The 27484-nt window shown below is 37.6% G+C and overlaps 1 protein-coding gene across 1 annotated transcript in view; it reads right to left on the reverse strand.

Moving 5' to 3' along the window:
* Window positions 1-27484, reverse strand: part of PSME4 (proteasome activator subunit 4) — a 107433-nt gene that overhangs the window by 12405 nt on the left and 67544 nt on the right. Inside the window, exons 25-41 of the mRNA XM_041755079.1 lie at window positions 26726-26788; window positions 26489-26584; window positions 25038-25169; window positions 21900-22109; window positions 20193-20329; window positions 19017-19070; window positions 18595-18724; window positions 17843-17924; window positions 15987-16140; window positions 15383-15452; window positions 14178-14303; window positions 13517-13669; window positions 11679-11783; window positions 11106-11197; window positions 10252-10383; window positions 9476-9684; window positions 7498-7583 (exon numbers count right to left, since the gene is read on the reverse strand). Coding sequence (XP_041611013.1) covers window positions 7498-7583; window positions 9476-9684; window positions 10252-10383; window positions 11106-11197; window positions 11679-11783; window positions 13517-13669; window positions 14178-14303; window positions 15383-15452; window positions 15987-16140; window positions 17843-17924; window positions 18595-18724; window positions 19017-19070; window positions 20193-20329; window positions 21900-22109; window positions 25038-25169; window positions 26489-26584; window positions 26726-26788 — 2031 coding nt within the window. The remainder of the gene's footprint in view (window positions 1-7497; window positions 7584-9475; window positions 9685-10251; window positions 10384-11105; window positions 11198-11678; window positions 11784-13516; window positions 13670-14177; window positions 14304-15382; window positions 15453-15986; window positions 16141-17842; window positions 17925-18594; window positions 18725-19016; window positions 19071-20192; window positions 20330-21899; window positions 22110-25037; window positions 25170-26488; window positions 26585-26725; window positions 26789-27484) is intronic.

The following is a 27484-nucleotide window of genomic DNA, read 5'->3' on the forward strand; positions in this document are numbered from 1 at the left end:
TTTCTAGGATAAAAATTATTACAAATTCTCAACAGTCCAAATCTGCAGGCAATGTGCATGGAATTGATTTCCTTTGTCATTTAACTTACCCACAATAAAAATGAGGTGATTTAGAGCTTGGTTAGTTGAACTGTAGCATGACAAAGAAGATACTCATATTCTAGCAGGCCTAAAATTACTACCAGAAAAATTTAAGGTGACTCACTCACCTGGTGAATCAGCAGTCTGTCTTCCTACCATTCATGAAAAAAAGTGTGGTTTGTGAATGAAATTAGGGCACAGTATTCTGTTAGGAGGTTAAAACGTCCTACTAAAATCAGCCAAAAGGGCAGCCCTGGTGGTTCAGTGGTTTAGGGCCACCTTCAGCCCAGGGCCTGATCCTGGGGACCCAGGATCGAGTCCTGGGTCAGGCTCCCTGCATGGAGCCTGCTTCTCCCTCTGCCTGTGTTCCTGTCTCTCATGAATAAATAAAATCTTAAAAAAACAAAAACAAGGGATCCCTGGGTGGCGCAGCGGTTTGGCGCCTGCCTTTGGCCCAGGGCGCGATCCTGGAGACCCGGGATCGAGTCCCACATCGGGCTCCCGGTGCGTGGAGCCTGCTTCTCCCTCTGCCTGTGTCTCTGCCTCTCTCTCTCTCTGTGACTATCATAAAAAAAAACAAAACAACAACAACAACAAAAAAAACAGCCAAAATCCTGAAATCCAAAAGATAAAACTTCATAAACTAAAGACTATCATGTCCAAAGCAGCAAATTAGCCGTTACTAATTACTAGCACAGCATGACAATTCGTTTGGTCTAGGCTACTTCTATATGCCAATGAGATCAAAATCTTATATGCAGATTTTAAAGGTTTTGCTTATTTATTTAAGTCATCTCTACACCCCATGACCCTAAAGACATCAAGAGTTGCATGCTCTTCTGACTGAGCCAGCCAGGCACCTCAAAAATCTCGTATTTTACTTTGTAGTGTTTTTATCTATTAACAATATTACTGTTCGTGGAACAAAAACCTTTTCTGTAGTAAAGCCTCTAAGTTTGTCCTTAGTTCATCTCAAGAACTAACATTAGAGGGCAACCCTTCTGGGTCTCCTCCCTCTTCAGGAGTTTTGTACTATCATTTTACTATCGCTTAATCTCAATAAACCTTGCTTTGCTGCCCACCACTGTCTGGTCTATTTCTTCATTCTTCGAAGTGGCATGACCAAGATCCGCGGGCACCAATGGAGAGAAAAATCCTATTAACACTGCAATTCTGGGACAACTGGGGCTGCCAATCTCATATATTCTTAGAACTAACTCCCAGAATCAACGCCTGCAGCCAAGTGAGGACTTCACCTCTACTTCAGCTTCTCCACCTAGGTGTACTCCACTCATTCATCTCCACTCAGTTCTCTTCTTATATTCCTGTAGCACGTAAGGTGTACCGGCAAATCTGCTACCCAAGGAGGCCATACATCCAGAGGCAAAATGTCTACTTTTCAAAAGATTTACTTAAGCTCCCCTCCCTCACATACTAGCCTTGAGAGAAAGAATACATTCACTACTCCCCAGGGACTGTCTTCCCCCACTTCTAACCTCCTTTGAGAAGACGTAATGAGTGACTGAACTAGTCCTCTAACTATGGGCCTTTCAGAGAGAGTCCTACAGGACAGTGGCTGACCCCAACTGCTGGTTACTTTATAAATTTAGAATATGGAACACACTGCGCCTTTTATTTTCAGTTTGGATCTTTTTTTTTCCCCCAAAAAAGATTTATTTACTTATTTATTCATGAGATACACACAGAGAGAGGCAGAGACATAGGCAGAGGGAGAAGCAGGTTCTCCGTGGGGAACCTGATGTGGCTCGATCCCATGACCCCAGGATCACAACCTGAGCCAAAGGCAGACGCTCAGCCACTGAGCTATCCAGGTGACCCTTCAGTTTGGGTCTTAACAGTAGCTAAGTCGCAAAAGAAAATTCCTACTTGACATCCTGTAAGCCTGGTCTATGCACTTGGTTCCCATCATCCATCTAGGGTTCAGACACTCTTATAATTTCAGTTCTAAATGATCAGAATGTTGGGGCACCTGGGTGGTCAGTCAGTTAAGTCAAACTCTTGACTGATTATTTAAAAAGATTTTTTATTTATTCATTTGAGAGAGAGTGTGCACTCAAGCAGGAGAGGCAGAAGAAAGGGAGAAGCAGACTCTGCTGAGCAGGGAGCCCAGTGTGGGGCTTGATCCCAGGACGTGGATATCATGACCTGACCTAAAGGCAAATGCTTAACCATCTGAGCCACCCAGGTGCCCCTAGCCTCTTGATTTTGGCTCAGGTCATGATCTCAGGCACATGGGATTGAGCCTCACCACGGGCTCCACACTTAGCACCCAGTCTGCTAGTCCCTTTCCCTTCTCTTCTGCTCCTCCCCCTCTACACATGTGCCCAAGCACACATGATCTCTCTCTCTCTCTCTCCCTCAAATAAATAAGAATCTTTAAATAGAATACATAAAATAGGGAAATCAGAATAAAAAAAAAAAAAACAGTTCTTGATCAGCAACTGCTCTGTAGGTAAGTTTATTTGAATCTTACCAACTCACTTCCACTTTTTCATTTTCAACTTTAGTATTTTCCTAAAAGTATCATTTTTCTTTCCAGATACGACTTTTAAAAGAACACATACATACACTGTCATGATGATCTAACTGCCACATTTATAGTTACAGAAAGACTAAGATTCAGACAACCTTAAAGTTTGGGAATGTTCAATTGGCACTGAAGGGGGTGGATTCTAGCCTTTTCATAAAAATGTATGCTGTAATCTTCCTTCCAATATTGAAAAAAAAAAAAGATCAAAGTAGAAAAAACAGTCTCATGTACAACAACTTGGGACAACTTAAAAGAATTCTGAGTGAAAAAAGCCAATTACAAAAGGTCACTCATTCCCATTTCCATTTATATGACATTCTTGAAATGAGAGTTCTAGAGATGGAGAACAAATTAGTGGTTGTCAGAGGATAGTGGTGGTGAAGGAGAGGGAGGGAGGCGTGACTATAATAGGGCCACACAGAGTCAGTTTTGTGATGATGGGATTATTTCTGTATTGTGATTGTGTTGGTGGTTGGTTACAGGAATCTACTGTGTGATAGCATGACACAGAATTATACGCATGTTGTATAGATTTCAATTTTCTGGTTTTGAAAATGTAGCTACTAGGGAAAATTGAGCGAAGGGTACATGAGACCTCTTTGTAGTACCTTTGCCACTCTTATTTTATTATAAACAGCTTGGGGGAAAAGTCGATGTCCATGAAATTTAGGGGCTTTCTTCAGGTATGCCTATTCCTATCTTTTGCTTTCTGGCCATACTACAGGACAGACTGACATACAGTGATTTGGGTTTTCCTTAAGACTTGAAGTAAGAAGGGTGTTTTAATGTCTGTAGCAAAAATATGTGCATTTCTTTGTTAATATCCATCCTTCCTGCTGATCACATTTTGATTAACTTTTGGAAAAATCCTCCTCCTTTTCTGTCATTCTGGTGGGTCTGTCAACCGAGGGATCATATTGCTTAGCCAAAGTGTAGTAAGAGACCTAAGTCTGGCCAACGAGACATTTTCTGGAAATCTGAAATCTTAGAGAAATGCAAGGAGACAGAATCTGATAAGGCTGTTAGTTCACAGGTAGTGAACTCCCTAGATACTTGTAAGTAACTAATTTCCTCCTTTCACTGTTGCAGACGCTGGGTTTTCAGTGCCTAGAACTGAAGATCCTTAACTAATACTGTGATATACAAAAAGGAGATCTTAATCTTTCTTTTGGTTTGTTTTCACACAAATTTATTATTTTTAGTGTATCACAGCTAAGATTTAGCAGACATTAAACTGTGTTAACCTGTACAAAATGATGCCCTGCTGTGTTAATCTGCACAAAAATTTAGTTGGCAAAAGAATACTTTTCAGTTTTCCTCTCCTCTAAATTTTTTTAAAAAGATTTTATTTATTTATTCATGAGAGACACACAGAGAAGGCAGAGGCAGAGACAGAAGTAGAGGGAGAAGCAGGCTCCATGCAGGGAGCCCGATGCGGGACTCGATCCCAGGACTCCAGGATCATAACCTGAACCAAAGGCAGACACTCAACTACTGAGCCACTCAGGTGCCCCTCCTCTCCTCCAATTACTGAGAAAAATAGTTTTTCTAAAGAAACACCATCAATGGCATGTAATTTTGTACCAGTTATAACAACATCTGTAAATTTTTCTCTAACTTTAACACATACAAAACTATTATTCTACAGTGGTGAGTTCTGATGAACACTTAGCAAACTCTGAAACAGGATACAACACATCCTGTCTTCCTCCCTGATCATAGGCATCTGAACTCATTATTCCAAATTAAGTATAGTTAAAAACTAGTAACAAAAATAATATACCATTATCACAACATATACAAGTACTTTACACTGTGCTCTCTGCTTTACAGGCATTATTTCATTTCATACTTACAACTGTGAGGATATTGGTATCATCCCTCAGTTTATATATACGGAAGACATTTGAAGACATTGATTTTTTTTTAAAAGATTTATTTATTTATTGGGATCCCTGGGTGGCGCAGCGGTTTGGCGCCTGCCTTTGGCCCAGGGCGCGATCCTGGAGACCCAGGATCGAATCCCACACGTCAGGCTCCCGGTGCATGGAGCCTGCTTCTCCCTCTGCCTGTGTCTCTGCCTCTCTCTCTCTATCTCACTGTGACTATCATAAATAAATAAAAAATTTAAAAAAAATTAAAAAAAAAAAAGATTTATTTATTTATTCATTCAGAGAGAGCGAAAAGAGAAGCAGAGACACAGGCAGAGGGAGAAGCAGGCTCCATGCAGGAAGCCCGATGTGGGACTCGATCCTGGGTCTCCAGGATCACACCCCAGGCTGCAGGTGGCGCTAAACCGCTGCGCCACCGGGGCTGCCCAAGACATTGATTTTTAACTAGGTCTCTATCTATTCTTCCCTTGACCTTCAGCAATATGGAGACTCTTCGACTAGAAAAGGTAAATAACTAAAACTCACTCTGATATAGATTTCAAGGTGGGGTTTCTTTTAAATTGATATAAAACTGGTTTTTATGGGATAGGATCTAGAATAGTTGTTTAGAATCTAAAAAGCACTGTAAATATATCCAAAACAGAATTTCTGCCTCCTACAGTTTAATAAGCAATAACTTGTTTTTAGATTTTCTTTATCCTCATTCCACACAGCTAATCTGCCTGCAAAGTAACTGTTTATCTGTGCCATGGTGACTTTGTACCCCATACTCCATTCTGCCATCATGGCCCAAAGCAGAGTATCAACCTCCGTATCTGTACATCCAGGCAAAATGTTAGGCCTGGCATAAGCAATCACAATACAGCTTTCTAATGATTAAGTTTTTAAAATAAATTTCATGTTGATTCAAAACATCCTTCTACCAACCTCACTCTCACGTATCTTTCTGATTTATTTTTAAAAGATTATTTATTTATTTGAGAGAGAGAGAGAGAGAGAGAGCGCAAGCATAAACAGGGGGAGCAGCAGAGGGAGAAGGAAAAGCAGGCTCCCCACCGAGCAGGAAGCCTGACACAGAGCTTCATCCCAAACTCTGGAATCATGACCTGAGCCAAAGGCAGATGCTTAACTGAGGCATCCCCCCCCACTCCTTTTTAAAGATTGATTGATTGATTTGACAGAGAGAGAGAGATTGTGAAAGGACGCACACCATCAAGCACAAGCAGGGGGAGCAGCAGAGGGAGAGGGAGAATGATTTTTTAAAAAAAGATTTTATTTTTAAGCTACCTCTATAACTAATGTGGGGCTCAAACTCACAACCCCAAAATCAAGAGTTGCACATTCTTCTGATTGAGCCAGTCAGGCACCCCTGATATTTTCTTTTCTTTTTTTATTTTGAGTGAAAGAATCGGGGTAGAACTCTAACTATCCCAACATTCACTGCACATTACCCATTTATGAACATACACAGTCTATGTTCGGTATCCACTGCATATGTGTCAGTGGAAAAAAGTTTAAGCACCACTGCCCTCAAGAGAAACCCTATCTACACCAAGGACTTACAAATAACAAGGATTCTATATACGCTAATAGCTACTGTCCACTCTTTTAACCCAAAAGATCTCAGAGGTACTCATGGGTATCAGATCCTACACAGCATTCTTTTTTTTTTAAAGATTTTATTTATGCATGAGAGACACACAAAGAGAGAGAGAGGCAGAGACATAGGCAGAAGGAGAAGCAGGCTCCATGCAGGGAGTCCAATGCCAGACTCGATCCCAGGACCCCAGGATCATGACCTGAGCCAAAGTCAGATGCTCAACTGCTGAACCACCCAGGCATCCTGCCCTACATAGCATTCTTAGAAGTATTTTAGTGGTGAATCCTTTGAAAATTACCAGTAGAGTTATCTTTTTCAGATTTCCTGAAGACAAAGTATGCTGTGGCAAATCTCAAGTTTAACATACCATTTGCTGAGTAAGAGTAACAAGGGTGCTCCTTCTTAAACAGTAACTATACCAAACAATAACTATCAAGTAGTGGTGAGGTTTGTGCCAAGCCTTCCAAATGTGCAATGAAATTAGCCTGTTTTCCTAATCACAGTATGACTGCAAACTCTAACTGTGGCAACCAATATATTGATTTGTGACCTTAGTTTTATTAGCTTCATCATCTGCCTAGATAAGTAATCAGAACCACCTCAGGCTACACTTTCATCAATTCAAATCAAACTTCAGTGTCTGCATAGGATCACCAGAAACAAGTTACTTCCACAGGTATTTGTTTGAAGCCATTATAGTCCCATTTAATACTGTAAAGTTAATACAAATACTGTATGTGTAAGTACAATATACAGTAAGTCTTCAGGTTTATTATACGCTGAGTAAAATAAATCAGAAATAGCTATATTCAGAAAATGTCACTGTGGCTTATTTTTTTAGCTGTCAATATTCTCCTAAACTTGGAAATTGTTTATCAAGTAACAATGTTCTGTCTGTAAAGTTTTCCTGTATCTGTCAAGATCCTAGTCTGACTTAATACTAAAAAGATTAGGGCAGCCCCAGTGGCGCAGCGGTTTGGTGCCGCCTGCAGCCCGGGGTGTGATCCTGGAGATCCGGGATCGAGTCCCGCATCAGGCTCCCTGCATGGAGCCTGCTTCTCCCTCTGCCTGTGTCTCTGCCTCTCTCTCTCTCTCTCTATGAATAAATAAATTTAAAAATCTTAAAAAAAAACTAAAAAGATTATTTCAACAAATATTAAACTGCTATCTCCTAATGATTTTCCTGTGACTATTCTACTTAGGGATCTAACTAAGCCATACACAGTCTGAAAAACTATCCACTATCAGTTGATAAATATAAATTCCCGTGGAAGGTCAGAAGGGGATGCATTCTTATTTTTCTATCCAAGTTTTTATTTAAATTTCAGTTAGTTAACACAGGGGGATGCATTCAATTTCAGACATAAACTTACCTTAAAAAACAAAGGTAGAAGCTGAAGTTGTTCTGTGACTGCTGTAGAGAAGGATCTTCCTGCACTGGCCATCAGCCATTTCAATACTATTTGAAAATAAACATGCAGAATCAGTCTCTGCTATAGAGTTAGAGACCACAAAGTAGAAATATTGTAGCGCTAGTTTCAGAGAGCCACTCTGATAACTGGTAATTAACTCTTCAATGTTAAGAGAAAAAAAAATTATCTGTGTTCCTTCATAAATTTAACACTAAACAGCATTATGACAAGAACCAGAAAAAAGGGTGGTCAATCAACTAGGGTACTAAAGTCATTCTCAAAAAAATGTATCAATAAATTCATAGCCTATTAAATACCAACACCAACTACAAATTAAAATGAAACTGCAATAATCCTAACATAGCAAAAATGTAACTAATTTAGTTGCTTATACTTCGAATGCTTGAAAAAATTTTATTTTATTTTATTTTTTTGAAAAAATTTTAAATACAGAAATAGGACACCCCAATAACCAAGACAATTTTGAAAAAAAAAGCAAAGCTGAGGGACTCACAGATTTCAAAACTTACTACAAACTACAGTAATCAAGATAGTGCAGCACCGACATAAGAATAAACATACATATCAATGGAATAAACTAGAGAGTCCAGAAGTAAGCCCTCATACACATGGCCAAGTAATTTTAGGAAGAGCACCAAAACATTCAATGAAGAAATGAGAGTCTTTTCAACAAATGGTGCTAAGAAACTGAACATCCTTGTGCAAAAGAATGAAGCTGAACCCTTATCTTACATTATATAAAAAAATTAATGCAGAATGGATTAAAGATCTAAACTTAAGAACTAAAAGTATAAAACTCTTAGAAAAAAACTTGAGGGAAAAATTTCGTGACACTGGATTTGGCAATGATTTCCTGGATATAACACCAGAAGCAAAGTTAACAAAAAAAATAAATAAATTTGACTTCATCCAAATTAAAAACTTTTGTGCATAAAAGGATACTATACCAAGACAGTGAAAAGACAACCCACTGAGTGAGAAAATATTTGCAAATCATTTATCAGATAAGGGGGTGATATCCAGAATATGTAAAGAACTATAACTCAACAACAACATTAACAACCTAATTCAAAAATTGGCAAAGAATGTGTAGACAATTCTCTCAAAAAGATTAAAAAAAAAAAAGGGCAAGTAAACAATGAAAAGATGTTTAACCACTAATCATTAGGGAAACGCATATCCAAACCACAGGGTATCTCATTCACATGCATTTGGATAGTTATAAGTCATAAAAACAGAAAACAAGTATTGGCATAAGTCTGAAAAAAACTGTAACCCTCTTGCAATGCTGGTTGGAAGGTAAAAGAGTGCAACCACTGAGGGAAACAACTTGGTGGCTCTTAAAAAAGTTAAACAGCATTACCATCTGTCCAGCGAGTCTATTTCCAATACCCCAAAGAATTGAAAACAGGGCCTCAAAACAGATACATCTATATCACTGTTCACAGCAAAAATCACAGTAGCCAAGAGGCATAAACAACTTAAATGTCCATTAACAGATAAATGGATAGATACTGAAAACACTATGCAGAATTTAAAAGCCTGACATAAAAGAATAAATATTGTAGGGTTCCACTTATATGAAGCACCCAAACAGGCAGATTCAGAGACAAAAAATGGTGGCTGCTGGGGTGGGAAGGATGGGAAAGAATATTTACAGATAAATGAGTGCAGAGCTTCAGTTTTACAAGATGAAGAGTGTTGGAGATGGATGATGGCAATAGTTGTACAATAATGTGAACGTATTTGATGCCACCCAACTGTAAAGTTTGCATTATATATGTTTTACCACAACAAAAAAATAGGAAATCCTAACAGCCCCAAAAGGATAATCTACACAAATGTCTGTTTTGTTTTGTTTTCCCCTGGTAATAAATGTTTATTTTCAAGCGAGTTTCTATTAATTTTAGACACTCACTAGTTTTTAAGAGTTTAATGCCCTGAGTTCGCTCATCTTCTTCACCAATTCCATTTTCTTCCATAACATGGTTCTGAATTTCTTCATCTACATCCATGAGGGGCTTCAATTTCTCTAGAATTCGAGCAGTAAACTCAGGGACCCGTGGGGATGCTGTTGGCGCAGTGTTTGGCAAAGAAACATCGATCATAAATATGTAGGTCAGCACACTGCAAAATGAAATATATAGTGAGAAGAGATCCCATGTTATCAATAAAACTAAGGTTTAAAAGCGATGATCTAAGCAAAGTAAATATTTGAACGATGACTCCCAGGGAGGGTCTCTTGTGCTGCATGTGTAATCTGGAGGCACTGAGAACCAGTCGAATAATCCCCTCTGGCTTATGAGCTTACTGATGTCTTCTTTCACACCACAGCCTCTTGTGTCCCAAACACAATATAAAACAAAATTTGAAGAGGAGGACCCACAAAACTCAATAGTAAAATAACCGGTGTGCACTATTAGATATTAAAGCTTAATAAAAGGGATCCCTGGGTGGCGCAGCGGTTTGGCGCCTGCCTTTGGCCCAGGGCGCGATCCTGGAGACCCGGGATCGAATCCCACGTCGTCGGGCTCCCGGTGCATGGAGCCTGCTTCTCCCTTTGCCTATGTCTCTGCCTCTCTCTCTCTCTCTCTGATGACTATCATAAATAAATTAAAAAATAAATAAATAAATAAAGCTTAATAAAAAAAGAACTCAAGAAGTGTACCATACCATAGAGAAAAGAATACCCACCTCCCTATTCTTTCCCTGACATTTTTGTAAACCTGGGTGAGTTTGGGTTCCAAGTACTTCAGTAGTCTGTGCAAGAGCTCAGGCACTCTCCACTCTTGCTGGGCAAGGCCACCTTGTAGTACATAGAGTCGACTAGAATTAAAGCACAGTAGAGTTGTGTTAGAGCCCTTCCCTGCTTTACATATGACAGTACAGACTCATGGAATCTATAGTCTACTTAAAATTGTTAAATTTTCTCACCTAATACATAATAAAACCAACAATTCAAAACAGTACATTAATGAAGATTACTTTATTTTTATCGCATCATTTTTGCTTTATTCTCATTTTGTCTCCACTAGCATATAATCAAGAGCAATACTGACTTGAGAACAGTCATTGATTTTTAATCAGAACCTTCCCCACTAATTAATACTAATAGCCTATTCTTCTTGTTAAGGATTACCTAGATTTCCTTCTCTAGCCTACCAATTTTTTCCAACTCCTTCTATCCCACCAAGAATATTTTTCCTTTGAAGGATTACTCTGTTTTTTTCTTAATAAGGGACAGGGACAAATGAGATGATGTGATGAGGAAGTTAGTCACAGGATAAAAAAGCTGTCCCAACAGCAGAGAGGGCTGAATCTAAATTACATTGGTCTCTATTTCTACTTCTTCCCAACTGAGAAATAACTCTACTTAGTATCATAAATTGTACCGAATTGGTTCACTCATCTCTCAGAAGAAAATAGTTACATTATCAAGCCTTTAGTAGTACACTTTAGGAGTTCACTTCCATTTATACATCAAAAGCAAAGCAGTTATCTTTTGTTGAAAATCTTTTGTTAACCTTCTAAGTTTTCTTTTTATTTACCATGCATCTACAAAGGATCCTCCTTCACCACTCAATGGTGACTCTAACAGCAGCTCAAAAAGCCAATGAAGTTTCCGGGGATCTCTGCTTTCCTGTGGTGAAAATATAAAATAGCAGTTAAAACAGGGACCCTAGAATTCTGTATATAAACTACATCCTGTTATTTTAGAAATATTATAAATAAATATAAGGGAAGAAAAAGTAAAACCCATAGGTTAGTCAAATCCAAAAATAGTTCATGCTATGGACATATTTAGTGTGGAAAATAACACCTAAAAACTTGTATCATCTGGCTTTTAGTATATGTAAGTTGCATTTCCAGATATGTGATATGATTTGCCATTTCATCTAAGAATGCATTACTATAACAGAGAAGATGTAATAATCACTTAAGAGTTTCCACTCAAGGCTTATTTGAAAGCTTAAAGAGAACCATCTTTAATTACAGAAGATGACAAAACAATGAAGAAAATTTCAAGACTCAAGAGGTATAATGAGATTTCCCAGGTTTTGAGAAAGGGTATAAAACAGTTTAAGTAGATCAGTTAAACACAAAAAAGCAGCAGAACTTACACAGGATGTTGCTATACACGTTCCCCAGTCGTTATAAGTTTCTACTGTAATGTTGGATAATGCTGTTCTAAGCAGAGGGCAAAGAAGCTCCCAAAGCTTCTCTACCTACTCAAAACAAAATATATGGGAGAAAGTTAATAATACTCAGAACATTTTTCTTCAACTATCTTTCCCTGGAAATACACACATACAAACACATGACCTGATACTTATTTACATTTAATCATCATAAATACCCACGTATAAAAACGAAATCATTCAAAAAAAAAAAAAAAGAGGAGATGCATGCCTTATATGGTTCATTACAAAATCTCTACTGAAAAATTTCCTTTCAAAAATTCTGAGTAACAAAGTACACTGGAGTGAAACAAAACCTCAATTATTTTTCTAAGATTCACATGCTTATTGGGGTCACTTGATTAAGTCCTAATACAGGGAAGCAAGGACTTTTTAATACAATTTAGTATTAGCCTAAAGTATAATCTTCAAATTCCAAGCTTGGGATTACTATAAATAGTCTTTAAAAAGTGTTCAGTTACACAGAGATTGCGAATATATGTGTATAGATGCTTCTCACAGTTTATTGAGAATACAAATCACCTTGAGATCTTGATAAAATGCAGATTCTGATTCATTAGATCAAGGTGGGACCTGAGATCCTATTTTTCTAACAAGCTCCCAAGTGATACCCATGCTGCAGATCCATGGACTGCACTTTAGTCAAAAGGACCTATACAGGACAAATGGGGAGGGAGGCTTGGGATAAAATTTCCAGTGGAAGCATGAGGCGTTGAGGAGGAGGAGGAAGGGAAGGAGGGAAAGGAGTGGGTAGGGGAGGAGAGCAGAAAAGCTGTATCTTAAACAACTTATCAAAAAAGGAGGGCTGTTCTGGAAAAGAGGTAACTAAAAAATGACAAAGAATGACAAAGAAATGTGTGACATGTTTAAACAAAACTGTTTCATGTTATGTGAGCAAGAAAAAGGCAATATTATAAATCAACAAATACTTTTATCTAATAAGCGACTTGAACATGTATAACTAAATTAATATATTAAAAAGTGTTCACAGTCCAAAACTTATGTGTAATAAAGTCTGCTAAAACCAGTGTTTGCATCTTTTCTCTGAGGATATGGTGGCCTACCTTGTATTTTGGCATTCTGGATATTTTCAGTCTAGTTATTTTCAATCTAGTGCATTTTGCTAAGAAACTAACCTTAGGACAAGTGTGTAAAATGAAATCTTGCAATTAAGAAGAGGGATACTAAAAAAAAGGATGTCAAACTGTCTATGAGACCAAATGAGTAATGTAGATGAGCAAGGAGGCTAAGAGAAAGGATTTAATGAGAAGCCAGAGAGTGTGCCTCATGAAGGGAGAAGCCCATACACAACACACTAGCCAACTGTTAATGTGCAATAATGCAGGACCAGTTCCAGGATCTCTTCACTGATCAAGAGAAACTGAAATCTTTTTTTTTTTAGGGTTCTTCCCCTAATGCTGGTAGATAATTACAAACTTTAATACTCAAAAGCAATATGGAATTTGAACATTTCATGTTTTAAGTATTAATATTTGCTGTGTTGGGAACTGCTACAAAAATGGTTATTATGGTTTTAAAAAAAAAGATTTTGTTTACTTATTCATGAGAGACAGAGAGAGAGAGGCAGAGACACAGGCAGAGGGAGAAGCAGGCTCCATGCAGGGAGCCCGACGTGGGACTCGATCCCAGGTCTCCAGGATCACACCCTGGGCTGAAGGCGGCGCTAAACCACTGAGCCACCCAGGCTGCCCCAAGGATATTATAGCTTTAACAGGGAACATGCTGTACAAATACATCACCTTTTCAAATGTCCAATGCTTAGAACCTCTGATTAAACCAGCTATAATTTCTGCAACACAGCGCTGGGTGCTTTCATGTGAATCTGCAACCAAACGTTCTAAATGGGGCCTCAGAACTGGCAGAAACGCATCATCAAAATTTCTGAATATCCCCTATTAAAAAAAAGAAAGAAAGTTCTTCAGTTCCCAAATGACTATCATCTCCATTTATAATCCTAAGAATGCTTGTGTTTATTTACTACATCACTACTGTGCTGACAAAACCCCAAGTGTTCTACCCTTTAGAAATGCTTTAACAAGGTCTGTAAGTTAAAATAAAAATACTGTTATTTACAGATCACAGTAAAATACAATGAATGGAATCAAAACTAATAATCCTTCTGACTTTAAAAATATCACACATACCTCAAAACACTCAATGTATAGTCTTGCTGAGTTTTTTTTCTTATGCTGTTAATTACATATATTAGAGATACATACTAAAAAGCTTCTTTTTCTCAAAACTCCTAGACCTTAAACTAAGATCAATTTGATTAGCATCATTTCTAGAACCACTGTAGATGAAAACAGATGACCAAACTCAAACTTTGACTTTAAAACTTAGCCAACAAACTAACAGTCAGTAAGCTATATGAAGAGGGATATTAAATAACATATTTACCTTAAAGAGGCAAAAACGGCGAGGATTAAACTTATCTTTTCCTTTTCTGTCTTCTAAAGATAGAAAAGTAATTAACTGTTCAACAAATTTAGGATCAGAAAAATGATCAAATATAATCTGTTCAGCCTATAAAGTTAAAGAAAAAACAACATTCAGGGTTTAAGATCTATTTTAGAACGTGATTCTGAAACATCAAAATTCAACTGTGAAGTTTTGATTATTAACACTGGGCTGTTACTTTTGTTTTAAAGAATTTTTACTTCTCAGAGGCTTTTTACAACCAAAATAGTATCTCCTAAAAATGTTAAATCCATTATAGTCGAAAGTTTTCCTTCCGATCTTCAAGTTTGAATTCCATTTGTCAAACTGAATTAAAATCTACCAAGGTCTGCTTGAAGATAGTCCTATTGTGCCATCTGGTGTATAATTTAGGAAAATCCTCTAAACTGTAAATGCCAACAAATTATTTCCTTATTTATAAAACATCAGAAATTAAAAGGTAAACTGTTGAATTAGAAAATAAGAGTTGGTGCCTGGCTGGCTCAGTCAGTAGAGCATTTGACTTATCATCTCAGGGTCATGAGTTTGAGCCCCACATACAGCATAGAGCTTACTTAAAAATACATACACGCATAAATAAATAAATAAAAAATAAAAAGCTACATCATTAACTTAAGTGAGAAAGACACTAAAAGTCCTTAACTTTCAAAATGGTAAAGAAATAAACCTTATTGAAAACTAAGGAGTTTCAACTTAAATCTATAAACAACTATTCACTGAGTACTCATCATTTATATGCAATAAAAAACTAAAAGCAAACAATAGCAAATGACAAAACCCACCTAAAAGTCAGTCTTTATCTCTGCCTTCAAGAAGCTTGTTACCACATAGGACGGACACAAGAAACATGCAGAGAACCATATAAAGCAGTACCCAAGTAAAGTGGGGTAGTAACATGAGTAATCTTAAATACGAAGACTTATGCCAACTGGCCCTAACAGAATGCAGTGGGGTGGGGGGATGGGGAATACAAGGGGGTGGAGTAAGTGAGTACACATTTACCAGTATTTACCCAGTGCTATCCTAAAATACACTGACTGGGGAAAAAAATCCCACGAACTCCATTTGAAAAAAATTAGAGGCCAAGAGTAAGATGCAGGTGAACCAAGGTGAGTGCTTACACATAGAACAGAATGCTTACTTACCTCTGTCAAATCCTCCCTGCTTCTGCCAAGCTTAGGCTGCTCTTCCACTCCAGCATAAATAACCATATTCCTACAAAGTAAGAGTTTGTATTTGTAATACATATAGAAAAAAACAGAGCTTCATGGAGAGAAAGCGTTAGAAGACACTTTTAAAAACTCTAATCAGATGCTAATAAGTTTGGGGATATGAGTACATCTCTAACAACTGTGGCCTTAAAAATCTCTGAGGTCACTGTGTGCTACCGACGTATGCCACTGGTCTCAACAGTAAGAGATAGTAAGTATTTCTCTGGGCCGGTTTATGCATATGTAGTATTGATAGGTAAGAATATAATGCAGCACAACTATTGACTCTTTAGATATATAAAGATCAAAACAGGAAGACTCTGAGTGTCAGTGGAAAGACAAGACCCGGGCACAAGCACTGGCAGGAGCAAAAGAAAAAGAAGGAAGAAGAAAAAAGCTAGAGATTGTGTGTTTTTGGTGGCAGAGGACCTCCACACCTGCTTCAAAAGTGCCTCTGAACTTCTCCAGAAATCCAAAATGATAAAACAAAACTATATCCAAGATAAGCTGTTTAATAATGAGGTGCAAGGCAACTTACTGCGGCCAGGTATAGTATCCCCAGTGAGTTTTCTCCACAAAGCAGCTTGACTCCCATTCGTTTTTGGTTCTTGGTATACTTTTGCTATCATAATGCAACCAATGATTATCAGGCCTATCACCAGCAAGAATTTGTGTAGGTTTAGAATATCCGCCTTAAGGAAAAGACAATTACATTTGGTAAATTTTAAAATATCTATGCAATAATTACTGTCAACTCTTGATCAACAACAGTACTGGTGTGACCTTGTCTTCATAACGAGATTATAAAAATTTGCTCAAGGCAAGATCACATATATATGAGGCATTATCCACTAATGGGCTAATTATTTGGGGTGAAAAAAAAATCAAGTATGATCCATACTTCATTCCTTTCACCAAAACTTAAAGGATTAATTTTTTTGTTTTTAAAGATTTTATTTATCCATTCATGAGAGACAGAGAGAGGCAGAGACACAGGCAGAGGGAGAAGCAGGCTCCTCACAGGGAGCCCGATGTGGGACTCGATCCTGGAACCCTGGGATCATACCCTGAGCCAAAGACAGACACTCAACTGCTGAGCCACCCAGGCATCCCTTGTTAAAACTTTTTAGATTTGAATTAATTTCAGGCTTAAGGGGATCCCTGGGTGGCTCAGCGGTTTAGCACCTGCCTTCAGCTCAGGGCCTGATCCTGGGGTCCCAGGATCGGGTCCCACATCAGGCTCCCTGCGTGGAGCCTGCTTCTCCCTCTGCCTGTATCTCTGCCTGTGTCTCTCTCTGTGTGTCTCTCATGAATAAATAAATGAAATCTTTAAAAAAAAAAAAAATTCAGGCTTAAGGAGCTCAAAGAACTCCCATATATTCTTCACCCAGATGCCCCAAATTTTAACATTTTACCATGTGTACTTTGACATTCTCTCTACATATTTGTTTTTTAGGAGCCATTAAATATTCCCTTTAATATGAGACCTACAAATATGTCTTTCAAGTGATGATAAAGCAGGATTAGGAGCACCTGGGTGGCTCAGTCAGTTAAGCATCCAACTCTTAATTTTGCCTCAGGTCATGATCTCAGGGTTGTGAGACTGAGCCCCAGATCAGGTTCTGTACTAGGCATGGAGCCTGCTTAAGATTCTTCTCCCTCTTCCTCTCACCTTCTAAAAAACCTAACAAACAAGAGTAGTAGTAGACAGCATAATGAAACTCTTTCCCACATTTAGTTAATTTAATTTCATTTCATAGTGTTCCCAATAGAGATGGTGCTGCATAGCAATAGTCCCCTCCCAAACGTGGGGAGGGGGCAGACTGAAGATAGCTGTTTAAACATCACAGAAGTTATCAGAGATTTTAAAATGCGGTAGTGAGTGGAATAAAAATGATATACCCCCCCAATCAAGTTAGTTCACTGTTTTTTTTCTGATCACCAATCTGATTAGATTACTATTCAAAAAAATCTGATAATACAGTAAGGCAAAAAGAAGAAAATTAACGTTGCCTCTAAACCTACATCCAGAGAGAAACACTTCACATACTGATGTATTAATGATAATGGACTTTTTTATTTATATTTTTTAGTAATCTCTACACCCATTGTGGGGTTCGAACTCACGACCCCAAGAACAAGAGTCACATGTTCTTACTGAGCCAGTCAAGTGCCTCAAGAGTCCATCTATTTTTATAAATACTTTTAATCACTAGTTTTCACTAAGTCAACCATTTTCCCCTTATAATATTCATACTTTGTGTGCTGAGATCTTTCTATACTTCTATACTTTGTCAAGAAAAATATTTGAGCTCAAGAACTATAATTTATACATTTCAAAGAAACTTTCCAAGTTTGACTGAGAGGCATGTAATTACATTTGGTAGTACTTACTCATTTCATAGGGGTTGATGGTCAGCTTTTTGTGGGTTCTTTTGAGCTGCTTAAGAATACCAGCCACAGCTGAAATTGCCATCTAGAAAAGAAACAGGTAAGGTTCATGTGTCAACATTTTAAAATTTCTTGATAGGTTGGTTGCCTGCCTTGAGCAAAGCAGAAGCTGCATTCTGCTTCTTTCAAAATCAGATAAATACCTCACCTGTTGACATCTGGTGGCACAGCCATATGAGTGCTAAGTCTGACTTGGAATGAATCACATTTGAAGTTCTTATTTTCATCCAAGCTAGTTTTGCTTAGTAAACCTTAATCCTTTCTTTGTTAAGCCAGTATCTGCTCATTCTTCAAATCTCAGCCTAGAAATTTCTTCTGAAAGGTCTTTCTCTAATGTACCAGGTTAGGTCAGCTCCATCTTGCACTCTACCTCTAATACTTTGTGAATAAAACCAGAAAGTTGTATACTCAGGTATCTTTCCCTTCCTTTAACACTTCATACCTGTCGTTAATTTTTCAAAGTCAGTATTTCCCATGAATCTATAAACTTGTACCCTGCTGTATTATTGAAATGCACAGTGTCTGAACATGTCCTCATGTATTTGCTGGATGAATTACCATCTCTGAATCAACTGATAAATTCCAAACCAATACACCTCAAGGCATTTATTAAGTGCATCCTGTGAAGACTTTAAAGGCTTCAGGTGTGGTAAAAATTCTCAAACCCAAGACTGTAGCTACAATCAAGTATCTACCTTTCGAACTACAATTGCATCATGGTTGAGATTCTCAACAAAAAAACGTATGGCACGAAGAGGTAACACTCGGTCATCTCTCAAAAGTAGAGACAGAAGCCCAATGCCTATATGTTCAAATTTCCAAGGCCTATAAAGGGGAGGGGGGAAAAAATCACAAAACATATCACTCATAAAACCACATTAAGAAGAAAACTGTATATGAAACATTATAGTTTTAAGTTTCCTACGATTAATACAGGTATACTGATGAACACCACTCCTATCATCAGCCCCAAAGTTTACCTCTTCTTATTCTTCTAAATTCATGAATCAGATTATAATTTTTTGAGACACAGTCATTCATGGGTTTCAGAATAGAAACCTCCTATATATAGTATTTAAGATAAAACCCACAAGAATTAAAAAAAAATTGCACTTACAGATTTCTCTGCTCCACACCATCTAATAAAGTGTTTACCAAATTTTCGTAGTTCCTTAAAAAAGAAACAAAAACCTTTAGGTGAGTTATTTTTTTAATACAGTAGTAAGATAAACACCAAATGATGTAACATAAATTCAAATTCTAGCCAAATTCACCTTCTTCTTATGTGTCATCACGAGACTATAAAAGGCCTGGTGAGAACCAAGCTGGAGTGAAAGCAGGTGGATGAAGAGAGACAGTGGGGAAAAGAACATGAAGGGCAGAGAGAAAACAAAAATGCTAAGTACAGGGACGCCTAGGTGGCTCAGCAGTTTAGAGCCTGCCTTTGGCCCAGGGCATGATCCTGGAGTCCTAGGATCAAGTCCCACATCGGGCTCCCTGCGTGGAGCCTGCTTCTCCCTCTGCCTGTGTCTCTACCTTTCTCTCTCTCTGTGTCTCTTATGAATACATAAATAAAAAATCTTAAAAAAAATTGCTAAGTACACTGAGCACCTCAACTCTTCCCAAGCAGATATTCAAAAATAGATCTCTGAGTAGTAATCAATTAGTTAGAAGTGGTCTACCTATATGGCATTCCAGGTATATGTGAGGTAGGCTATCATGTAATAGTTTATTATTTCTACAGACATGTTAGGAAAAAAAATAAGCATATTCATGAGGCAAAGACAAAATCAAGCAGGCAAGGCATCTGCCTGAGTGTTATCATTGAATTGCCTGGGTTCCAAAAATCTAAAATCAGGTTTTGGTTTTTATTTTTTTTTAAGATTTTATTTACTTATTTGAGAAAGAGAGAGAGAGAGTGAGAGAGCACAAGATGGGGGTAAGGACAGAGGGAAAGGGAAAATAGACTCCTGGCTGAGCAGGGAGCCCAATGTGGGGCTCAGTCTCAGGACTCTGAGATCATAACTTGAGCCAAAGACAAATGCTTAACTGACTAAGCCACTCAGGCGCCCCTAAAACCAGTTTTTTTAAGACTGTTTTAAGATAGTGTTTTCCCCTTCTACAGCTAAAAGTAACTATCTGGGACCTTCATAATATTATCTCCTAACATTTTGTATTTTTCCAGAGTCGAAGTGTAAATTTCATGAGGTATTTATAGCACATCTATATTTCAGAGATGTTCAAAACCTCCTACCCATGCTATCTATGTTGAGAAGTAGGCATTCATAATTACCTTAGGGCATCAGCATTCTTTTCTTGTTGGCGTTTAAGTCCTTCTTTAATTTCTTCTGAACTAAGCATTGTCTGGTTGGAGGAGGGGTTTTTTGATTGTTGAAGTAATTCTGCTATTTCAACACAGGACTTTGGAATCTTAAAAAAAAAAAAAGAAAAGCGAGGGTACAAAATGAAATACTGACACATGCCAGAACATAGAGGAATCTTGACAATGTTATGCTGAGAGCAGCCAGATACAAGAGACAACCTACTGTGTGATTCCATTTATACGAAATGTCCCTACCAGGCAAATTCACAGATTAGGAAAGTTGATTCGTGATCTCCAGGGGCTAGGGATGCTAAGAGAATGGGAGTGACTGTTCCTGGGTACAGACTGACTTTCTGAATGATGAAATGTTCTGAAATTAGACTAGTGATAGTTGCAGAACCCTGGGAATATACTATTGTGAATATACAATATACTACTGTGCTATGTAAAGGTGAACTTTTTGTCATGTGAATTACATACTAAGTTAAAAATCTTTATTTAAAAAGGATTTAAAAAAATTTTTTTTTAAGTAATCTCTGTACCCAACGTGAGGCTGGAACTCAAAAACCCCAAGATGAAGAGTCAAATGCTCTTCTGACTGAGCCAGCCAGGCTCCCCTCAAAAAAACCATTTTTAAAGAAAGTATAAAGGGACGCCTGGTTGAGCTTTGGCTTTTGGCTCAGGTCATGATCCCGGGATCCTGGGATTGAGTCCCGTATTAGGCTTCTTGCAGGGAAGCCTGCTTCTGCCACTGCCTAGGTCTCTGCCTCTCATGAATAAATAAATAAAATCCTAAAAAAAAAAAAAAAAGCATAATCTGGGGTGCCTGGCTGGCTCAGTAGGAAGCACATATGACTCTTGATCTCAGGGTTGTGAGTTCCAGCCCCATGCTAGGTGCAGAGATTACTTAAAAATAAATATCTTTTTTTAAAAAAAGTATGATCTAATGACAGTTTTAGATAGCAAGAACATATTTAATAGAAAAAGACTAAGTTTGGAGCAGTGGTTTTGGAACCAAAGGATGGATGTCAAACATAATTACTTTAGAGAAGAGGACAATTCACTTGCACTCACATCACTTTTATCCACCTCAGTTATCATAGGTGTGTACACATTCACTTGGTATATCTATCTATGTGAGCAGCACTGAAATTCGTATTTTTTACCTTCCTTTTGTCAACTCATCCAATTTTAATTTTTATCACTATAAGTTATGAACCTGATGATCAAACTTTTGTGACTTCAGCTATTAAGAGTGACCTCCTGAGGCAGTCTGGGTGACTCAGCGGTTTAGTGCCGCCTTTGGCCCAGGGCGTGATCCTGGAGACCTGGGATCGAGTCCCACGTTGGCTCTGTGTGGAGCTTGCTTCTCCCTCTGCCTGTGTCTCTGCCTCTCTCTCTGTCTCTCATGAATAAATAAATAAAATCTTAAAAAAAAAAAAAAAAAAAAAAGAGTGACCTCCTAAAATACTCTTCGAAAAAATGAGGCCATGGATATATAGAGGATAATGGTAAATGCAACATCGTAATAACCCTTCCTTGCTTCTTGGTAGAAAACAACCCAGCTCTCTCCTGGCCATGTTCCAAATTCAGTGATTACACTAAAGTACAAATAAGAAACAATGTAAATGTTAATATACACTAAAATTTGAATTAAAAAAAAATGGTTTTGCTCACTGCGAAATCCAAGCCAATTGTTTCATATTGCCGATGAATCTTTTCTGCAAGATCATCAAACAGTCTCACTATTGATGGCTTTTCCAGGGACATGGCTTTGCTAAGTCCAGAAGAAACAATTGCTGGCCAAGTCTGTACAATACAGTCCCAATCGTGAAGGTTTGCCAAACATACACCACTGTGATTTCCAAGGAGACAATACAAGGCACCCTGCAGGAAAAAATAATATAGGGAATAAGAGGCATTATTTAGTTGTCGCCAATTCATTTACATATTTGTAGATTTACTAAACACTGATTATTTAAATGCTTGATACTGGTTAGTAAAATAGATTCACATTCATACATTTAACATGTTACTTTTAGAAACTTAAACCCGACAGTTGTCATCCACTAATATTTTACCTGAGTCATCTAATAAAAGGTTAGCTCAAAGAACAGCTATTAATAAGATAATACAGAAATGTAAGGTCATTGTTTTAAAGGATATAACTTCCTTTCCAATTCTTTTCTAGTATCACAGAGGCCATAAACATTTGCCACTCTTAGCATTTTAGGGCATGTTTGGGATAATTTCCAAAATCTGACTGCATAATTTCTTAAGTATATTAAAACTAGATTACTTAATTATACTGTATGCTTTTTACTCATAAAAGCTCAATTAGTCAGAATAATACTCTATTTTAATGAAAAGAGCTATTATGTTATTTTCTAAACATTCACCGTAACTCAATTCTGATCTGGCTTTATTACCCACTGTGTACTCTATATTCCTTTTCACACATTCTCATAAGGTCACTGGTAATTTTTTTTACTGACCTAATAGATGTTTTTCAAATTTGATCTTACTTGACCTATCTGATTCTATCCATTTAAACTGCTCCCGATACAATCAGCAATATACCACCCTAAGAACCCTCTTATACTGTTGGTGGGAATGTGAACTGGTGCAGCCACTCTGGAAAACTGTGTGGAGGTTCCTCAAAGAGTTAAAAATAGACCTGCCCTACGACCTAGCAATTGCACTGTTGGGGATTTACCCCAAAGATACAGATGCAGTGAAACGCCGGGACACCTGCATCCTGATGTTTATAGCAGCAATGGCCACAATAGTCAAACTGTGGAAGGAGCCTCGGTGTCCATCGAAAAGATGAATGGATAAAGAAGATGTGGTTTATGTATACAATGGAATATTACTCAGCCATTAGAAACGACAAATACCCATCATTTGCTTCAACGTGGATGGAACTGGAGGGTATTATGCTGAGTGAAGTAAGTCAATCGGAGAAGGACAAACATTATATGTTCTCATTCATTTGGGGAATATAAATAATAGTGAAAGGGAATATAAGGGAAGGGAGAAGAAATGTGTGGGAAATATCAGAAAGGGAGACAGAACATAAAGACTCCTAACTCTGGGAAATGAACTAGGGGTGGTGGAAGGGGAGGAGAGCGGGGGGTGGGGGTGAATGGGTGATGGGCACTGGGGTGGGGGCACATGACAGGATGAGCACTGGGTGTTATTCTGTATGTTGGTTAACTGAACACCAATAAAAAAATAAATTTATTAAAAAATAAAAAATATATATATATACCACCCTAAGAGTTAGACATTTCACAACACTCTTGAATTTTTTCTATAAAGGGTCAAATAGTAAATAGTTCATATGGTTTCTGTTGTAACTACTTACCTATCCTCTTGTAGTATGAAAGGGTCAAATAGTAAATAGTTCATATGGTCTCTGTTGTAACTACTTACCTATCCTCTTGTAGTATGAAAGTAGCCACAGACATAATACATAAAGAAATGGACATGCTGTGTTCCAAATGCAACTTTACTTACTAAAGAAAGTAACCGAGCCCAAGCTTTGGTTGGTTGACTTGTCTTAAAAGCCAACTTCAAGAACAGGTTTAGTCGTCATGTTAACTCTACCCAGAAAGCAAATGATACTGCTAACAAGTCTCTCTTCTCACAGGGAAAGATCTCTCCTCGGCTTCTGTAACTCCTATCTTGGTATATTTCTAATCTTTCTCTTCTCAGTTACTTCTTCATGGGGGTCCTAATGGAGTTTTCTCAACACCTGCCTTCCTGGTCCTCTTTCTCTTCTCATTCCTCCTACGCTTTCTTACTTGTGCCCAAAGATTACAATTATCATCAAAACACAATGAAATGTTATGTTTGGTAGAATGATGTCTAATTACCTGACACTGCCTCTTAGTTTAGAGGAAATAGTTCAAATATATCTTGTCCAAACAGACTAATTTATCATCTATGCTCCTTGTCCTCTCTCTGTCTGATGCACTCAATAACCATTTGTACAATCTACAACTTTAAGAATTCTGATACCTGGGGATCCCTGGGTGGCTCAGCGGTTTAGCACCTGCCTTTGGCCCAGGGCATGATCCTGGAGTACCAGGATCTAGTCCCGTGTCAGCCTCCTGGCATGGAGCCTGTTTCTCCCTCTGCCTGTGTCTCTGCCTCTCTCTCTCTCTATCATGAATAAATAAATAAAATCTTAAAAAAAAAAAAAAATTCTGATACCTCCTTTTTACAGTCCCTTCATATTTAACCAAGTCTTATCAATTCTCCCTCCTAAATCATTTTCAGTCAACCCACTTCTTTCTCATAGCATGAGCATTATGTTTCACCTATATTCTACTACTGTACTCCTGTGAGATAAACTATTTTCCTTATCTTGCGTCATTTCCTTCCTTCTCTGTTCTACTCACACAGGTTTACACTCAGTTGCTCAAACTTACTATGTTTCTTCCTATCTCAGGCCTTTCAACATGCTGTTCACACTACTCTAAACCTTTTGGTCTTTCACCTCCCTCTCCTATGGGTCAGGCAGGCTATTTATCCACTGTTGCAATGTACATTTCTTATAACACCAATTATAAACACAGGTAAGTAAAAAATTAGGGAGAAAAACCTTCCACTATATGTTTAAAGGTGAAAGGTACTGATGTCTTCAACTTACTTTGAAATATATTAAAAAATTAGGTGGACTTGGATAAATATATGCAAATATAGCAAAATATTAAATACAAAAACATATGGATGTTTGCTGTACAAATTCTTTCAACTTTCTGTGTACCTGAAAATTTTCATAACAAAATAAAACAAAGAACCCTATACCTTGAACTGCTGTTGTGTGACATCCTGTCTATCAGGCCGTAAGAACTCCAAAACCAAGGGAATGATATCTCTGCAACAGAAGTTATATGCGCCCAAGGCAGCAAAAAATGTTTGCTGAGCCTTATTTCTGACCTGAAACAAGTATTAACAGAGGACTTTTTATTAAATTGTAGAGAAAAACTACAAAAAGATTTTTAAGGAATTACCAAAAACAAAATGATAAATATTATTGTAACAGAAAAATACACCGAAGTATATACCTTAACCAAAACAAGTGATTATCTTTTTACCAAAAGGAAAGCACATTACCACCACCCACATCTATGGTTTAAGTTACATAGATTTAAATATTTTTGATAAGGGATAAACTGAATCAAACTGATATGCATTTGTAACATAATCAGCAGACTATTTAACTTTCTATTCTGAGTTACTTTTGATGAGAAGAGTTAATTTTCTCTTAGAACAGGGGTGCCTGGGTGGCTCAGTTAGTTGAGCAGCTGCCTTCAGCTTGGGTCATGATCCCAGGATCCTGGGATCAAGCCCCGTATCAGGCTTCCTGCTCAGTGGGGAGTCTGCTTCTTCCTCTCCCTCTGCCCCTCTCCCAGCTCATTCTCTCTCTCTCAAATAAATCTCTAAAAAATAAATAAAATAAATCACAGAACAACTTCACCTTTTCGATGCAAACCGTTAAGTAGAGCCCATATGTTTTGAATTGAAACAAAAGACTCAGTATAGGATTAGAACCCATGACCTAAATAGTAATGAATAATAATCAACTATAGTAAAAGTGACACTATATATTTCAAACTCTTTAGATGAAATCTTTTGAGTTAGAGACTAGTGTCCTAATTTACCTTATTTTATAAAGACAGAGTAATTAGTTACTTATGAATTTTGCTTTTCCAGTTCTCTGTGCTTAAGGTCATATCTTGGTCCTATGTCACCTTAAAGGACGGACCCCATAATTCATATGGTAGTATGTTGCTGAAACCCAAGCATAACATCTAGGGGGAATTATATAGTCTTCACAGACTGCCAATCACAACATGATTTGATTAAGTGGCAGTAATATTACACTAGCACTATCAACTTTACATAAAAAAAAATTTTGAGAAGCAATAACAAACAGTAAAAAGGAACATTATTTTTAAAATACTAAAATTAGCTTGAAAATATTTCCAATTTGAAAGGTGTTTTCTATGCTAGCAAATTATTATTATTATTATTACTATAATAAGTAGCCTCCACGCAGGGCTTGAACTTACAACCTAAGATCAAGACCTGAAGTGAAATCAAGAGTCAGACAATCAAATGAGCCAGCCACCCAGGCACCCCACCAATACATTACTTAAACTTCCTTGTTAGTATTTGAAATGAGGCTATTTAGATTATGCTGCAATAAGATGGGAAAGTGGGTCAGGGAAGGGGGCAAAGGGAAAGAGCCTTACCTGACTGTATGAACTTGTAGATAAACGAAGAAGATCTCGGATCATATCTTGATGTATCCTTTTGTACTCACAACCCTCAACGGTCAGTGTTCGTAGCTACGAAAAGAAAGCAAGGTAAAATCAAATCTCAAAGTTTTTACTAAAAAAAGTTCATTTAATTATGAAGTAACACAAATAATTACATATTCATCTGGAAAATGTTATTTAAAAAAGCTATCAATTTTTAAAGAGATTTACCTCATGCTGCAACATTACTCTGTCAATCAAAAGCGCTCTGATATGTTGTTTTTTCCCATGGAGCTAAAAAACAAAGTATAAGACACTTCAACATTGTCCCTAATTGACTGCACCAAGGGTTCCCCTGAATCCCTTACTGAAAAATTAGTTCAGTAAAGGTTCATGCTGGACTGGTAGGTAGTGGAGGTATTTCATTTATTCTAAAGTGACCAGGCTTACATTAAAAGATACTATTTCAATTAATTTCATGGCTAATAGTAGAAAATATCCCCTTTAAATAGCTCATCCAACATCCTGGTTTTCTCTGGTAGTTTATTAATAGGAGAGGAACTACGCAGGTCCTTATTGAAACTACATAAACAGACTACTAAGAAAATGTTCTTTTATGCTCTCCCCTACCACTCAATCTTCTAATCCAGTCACTAGATATCTGGAATAATCCTGTCACTAGATATCTGGAACACAAACATTGCTCCTCTTTCACACCTTTATCTCACTAGTCATCACGTCTCCACAATTCCTTCTTTTTTAAAACACCTTATTTCCATCCCAATGACAGTGACTTGATTCAGGCTGTGTTTTTCCATCTGACTACTATAACAGCTTCCAGTCTCAATCTCCAACTGCTTTGTTTTTTTTCCTCAGTGGTGACAGAGCTTCTCAAAAGTCATTGAATTAGACACTGATCTTTCCAATACTCAAATCAGACCTCCTTCAGCACCTTTAATGACTCCTCAATGCTGAATATAAAACCAAAGC

Source organism: Vulpes lagopus, chromosome 5 (assembly GCF_018345385.1).
Source record: "Vulpes lagopus strain Blue_001 chromosome 5, ASM1834538v1, whole genome shotgun sequence".
Classification (NCBI taxonomy): domain Eukaryota; kingdom Metazoa; phylum Chordata; class Mammalia; order Carnivora; family Canidae; genus Vulpes; species Vulpes lagopus.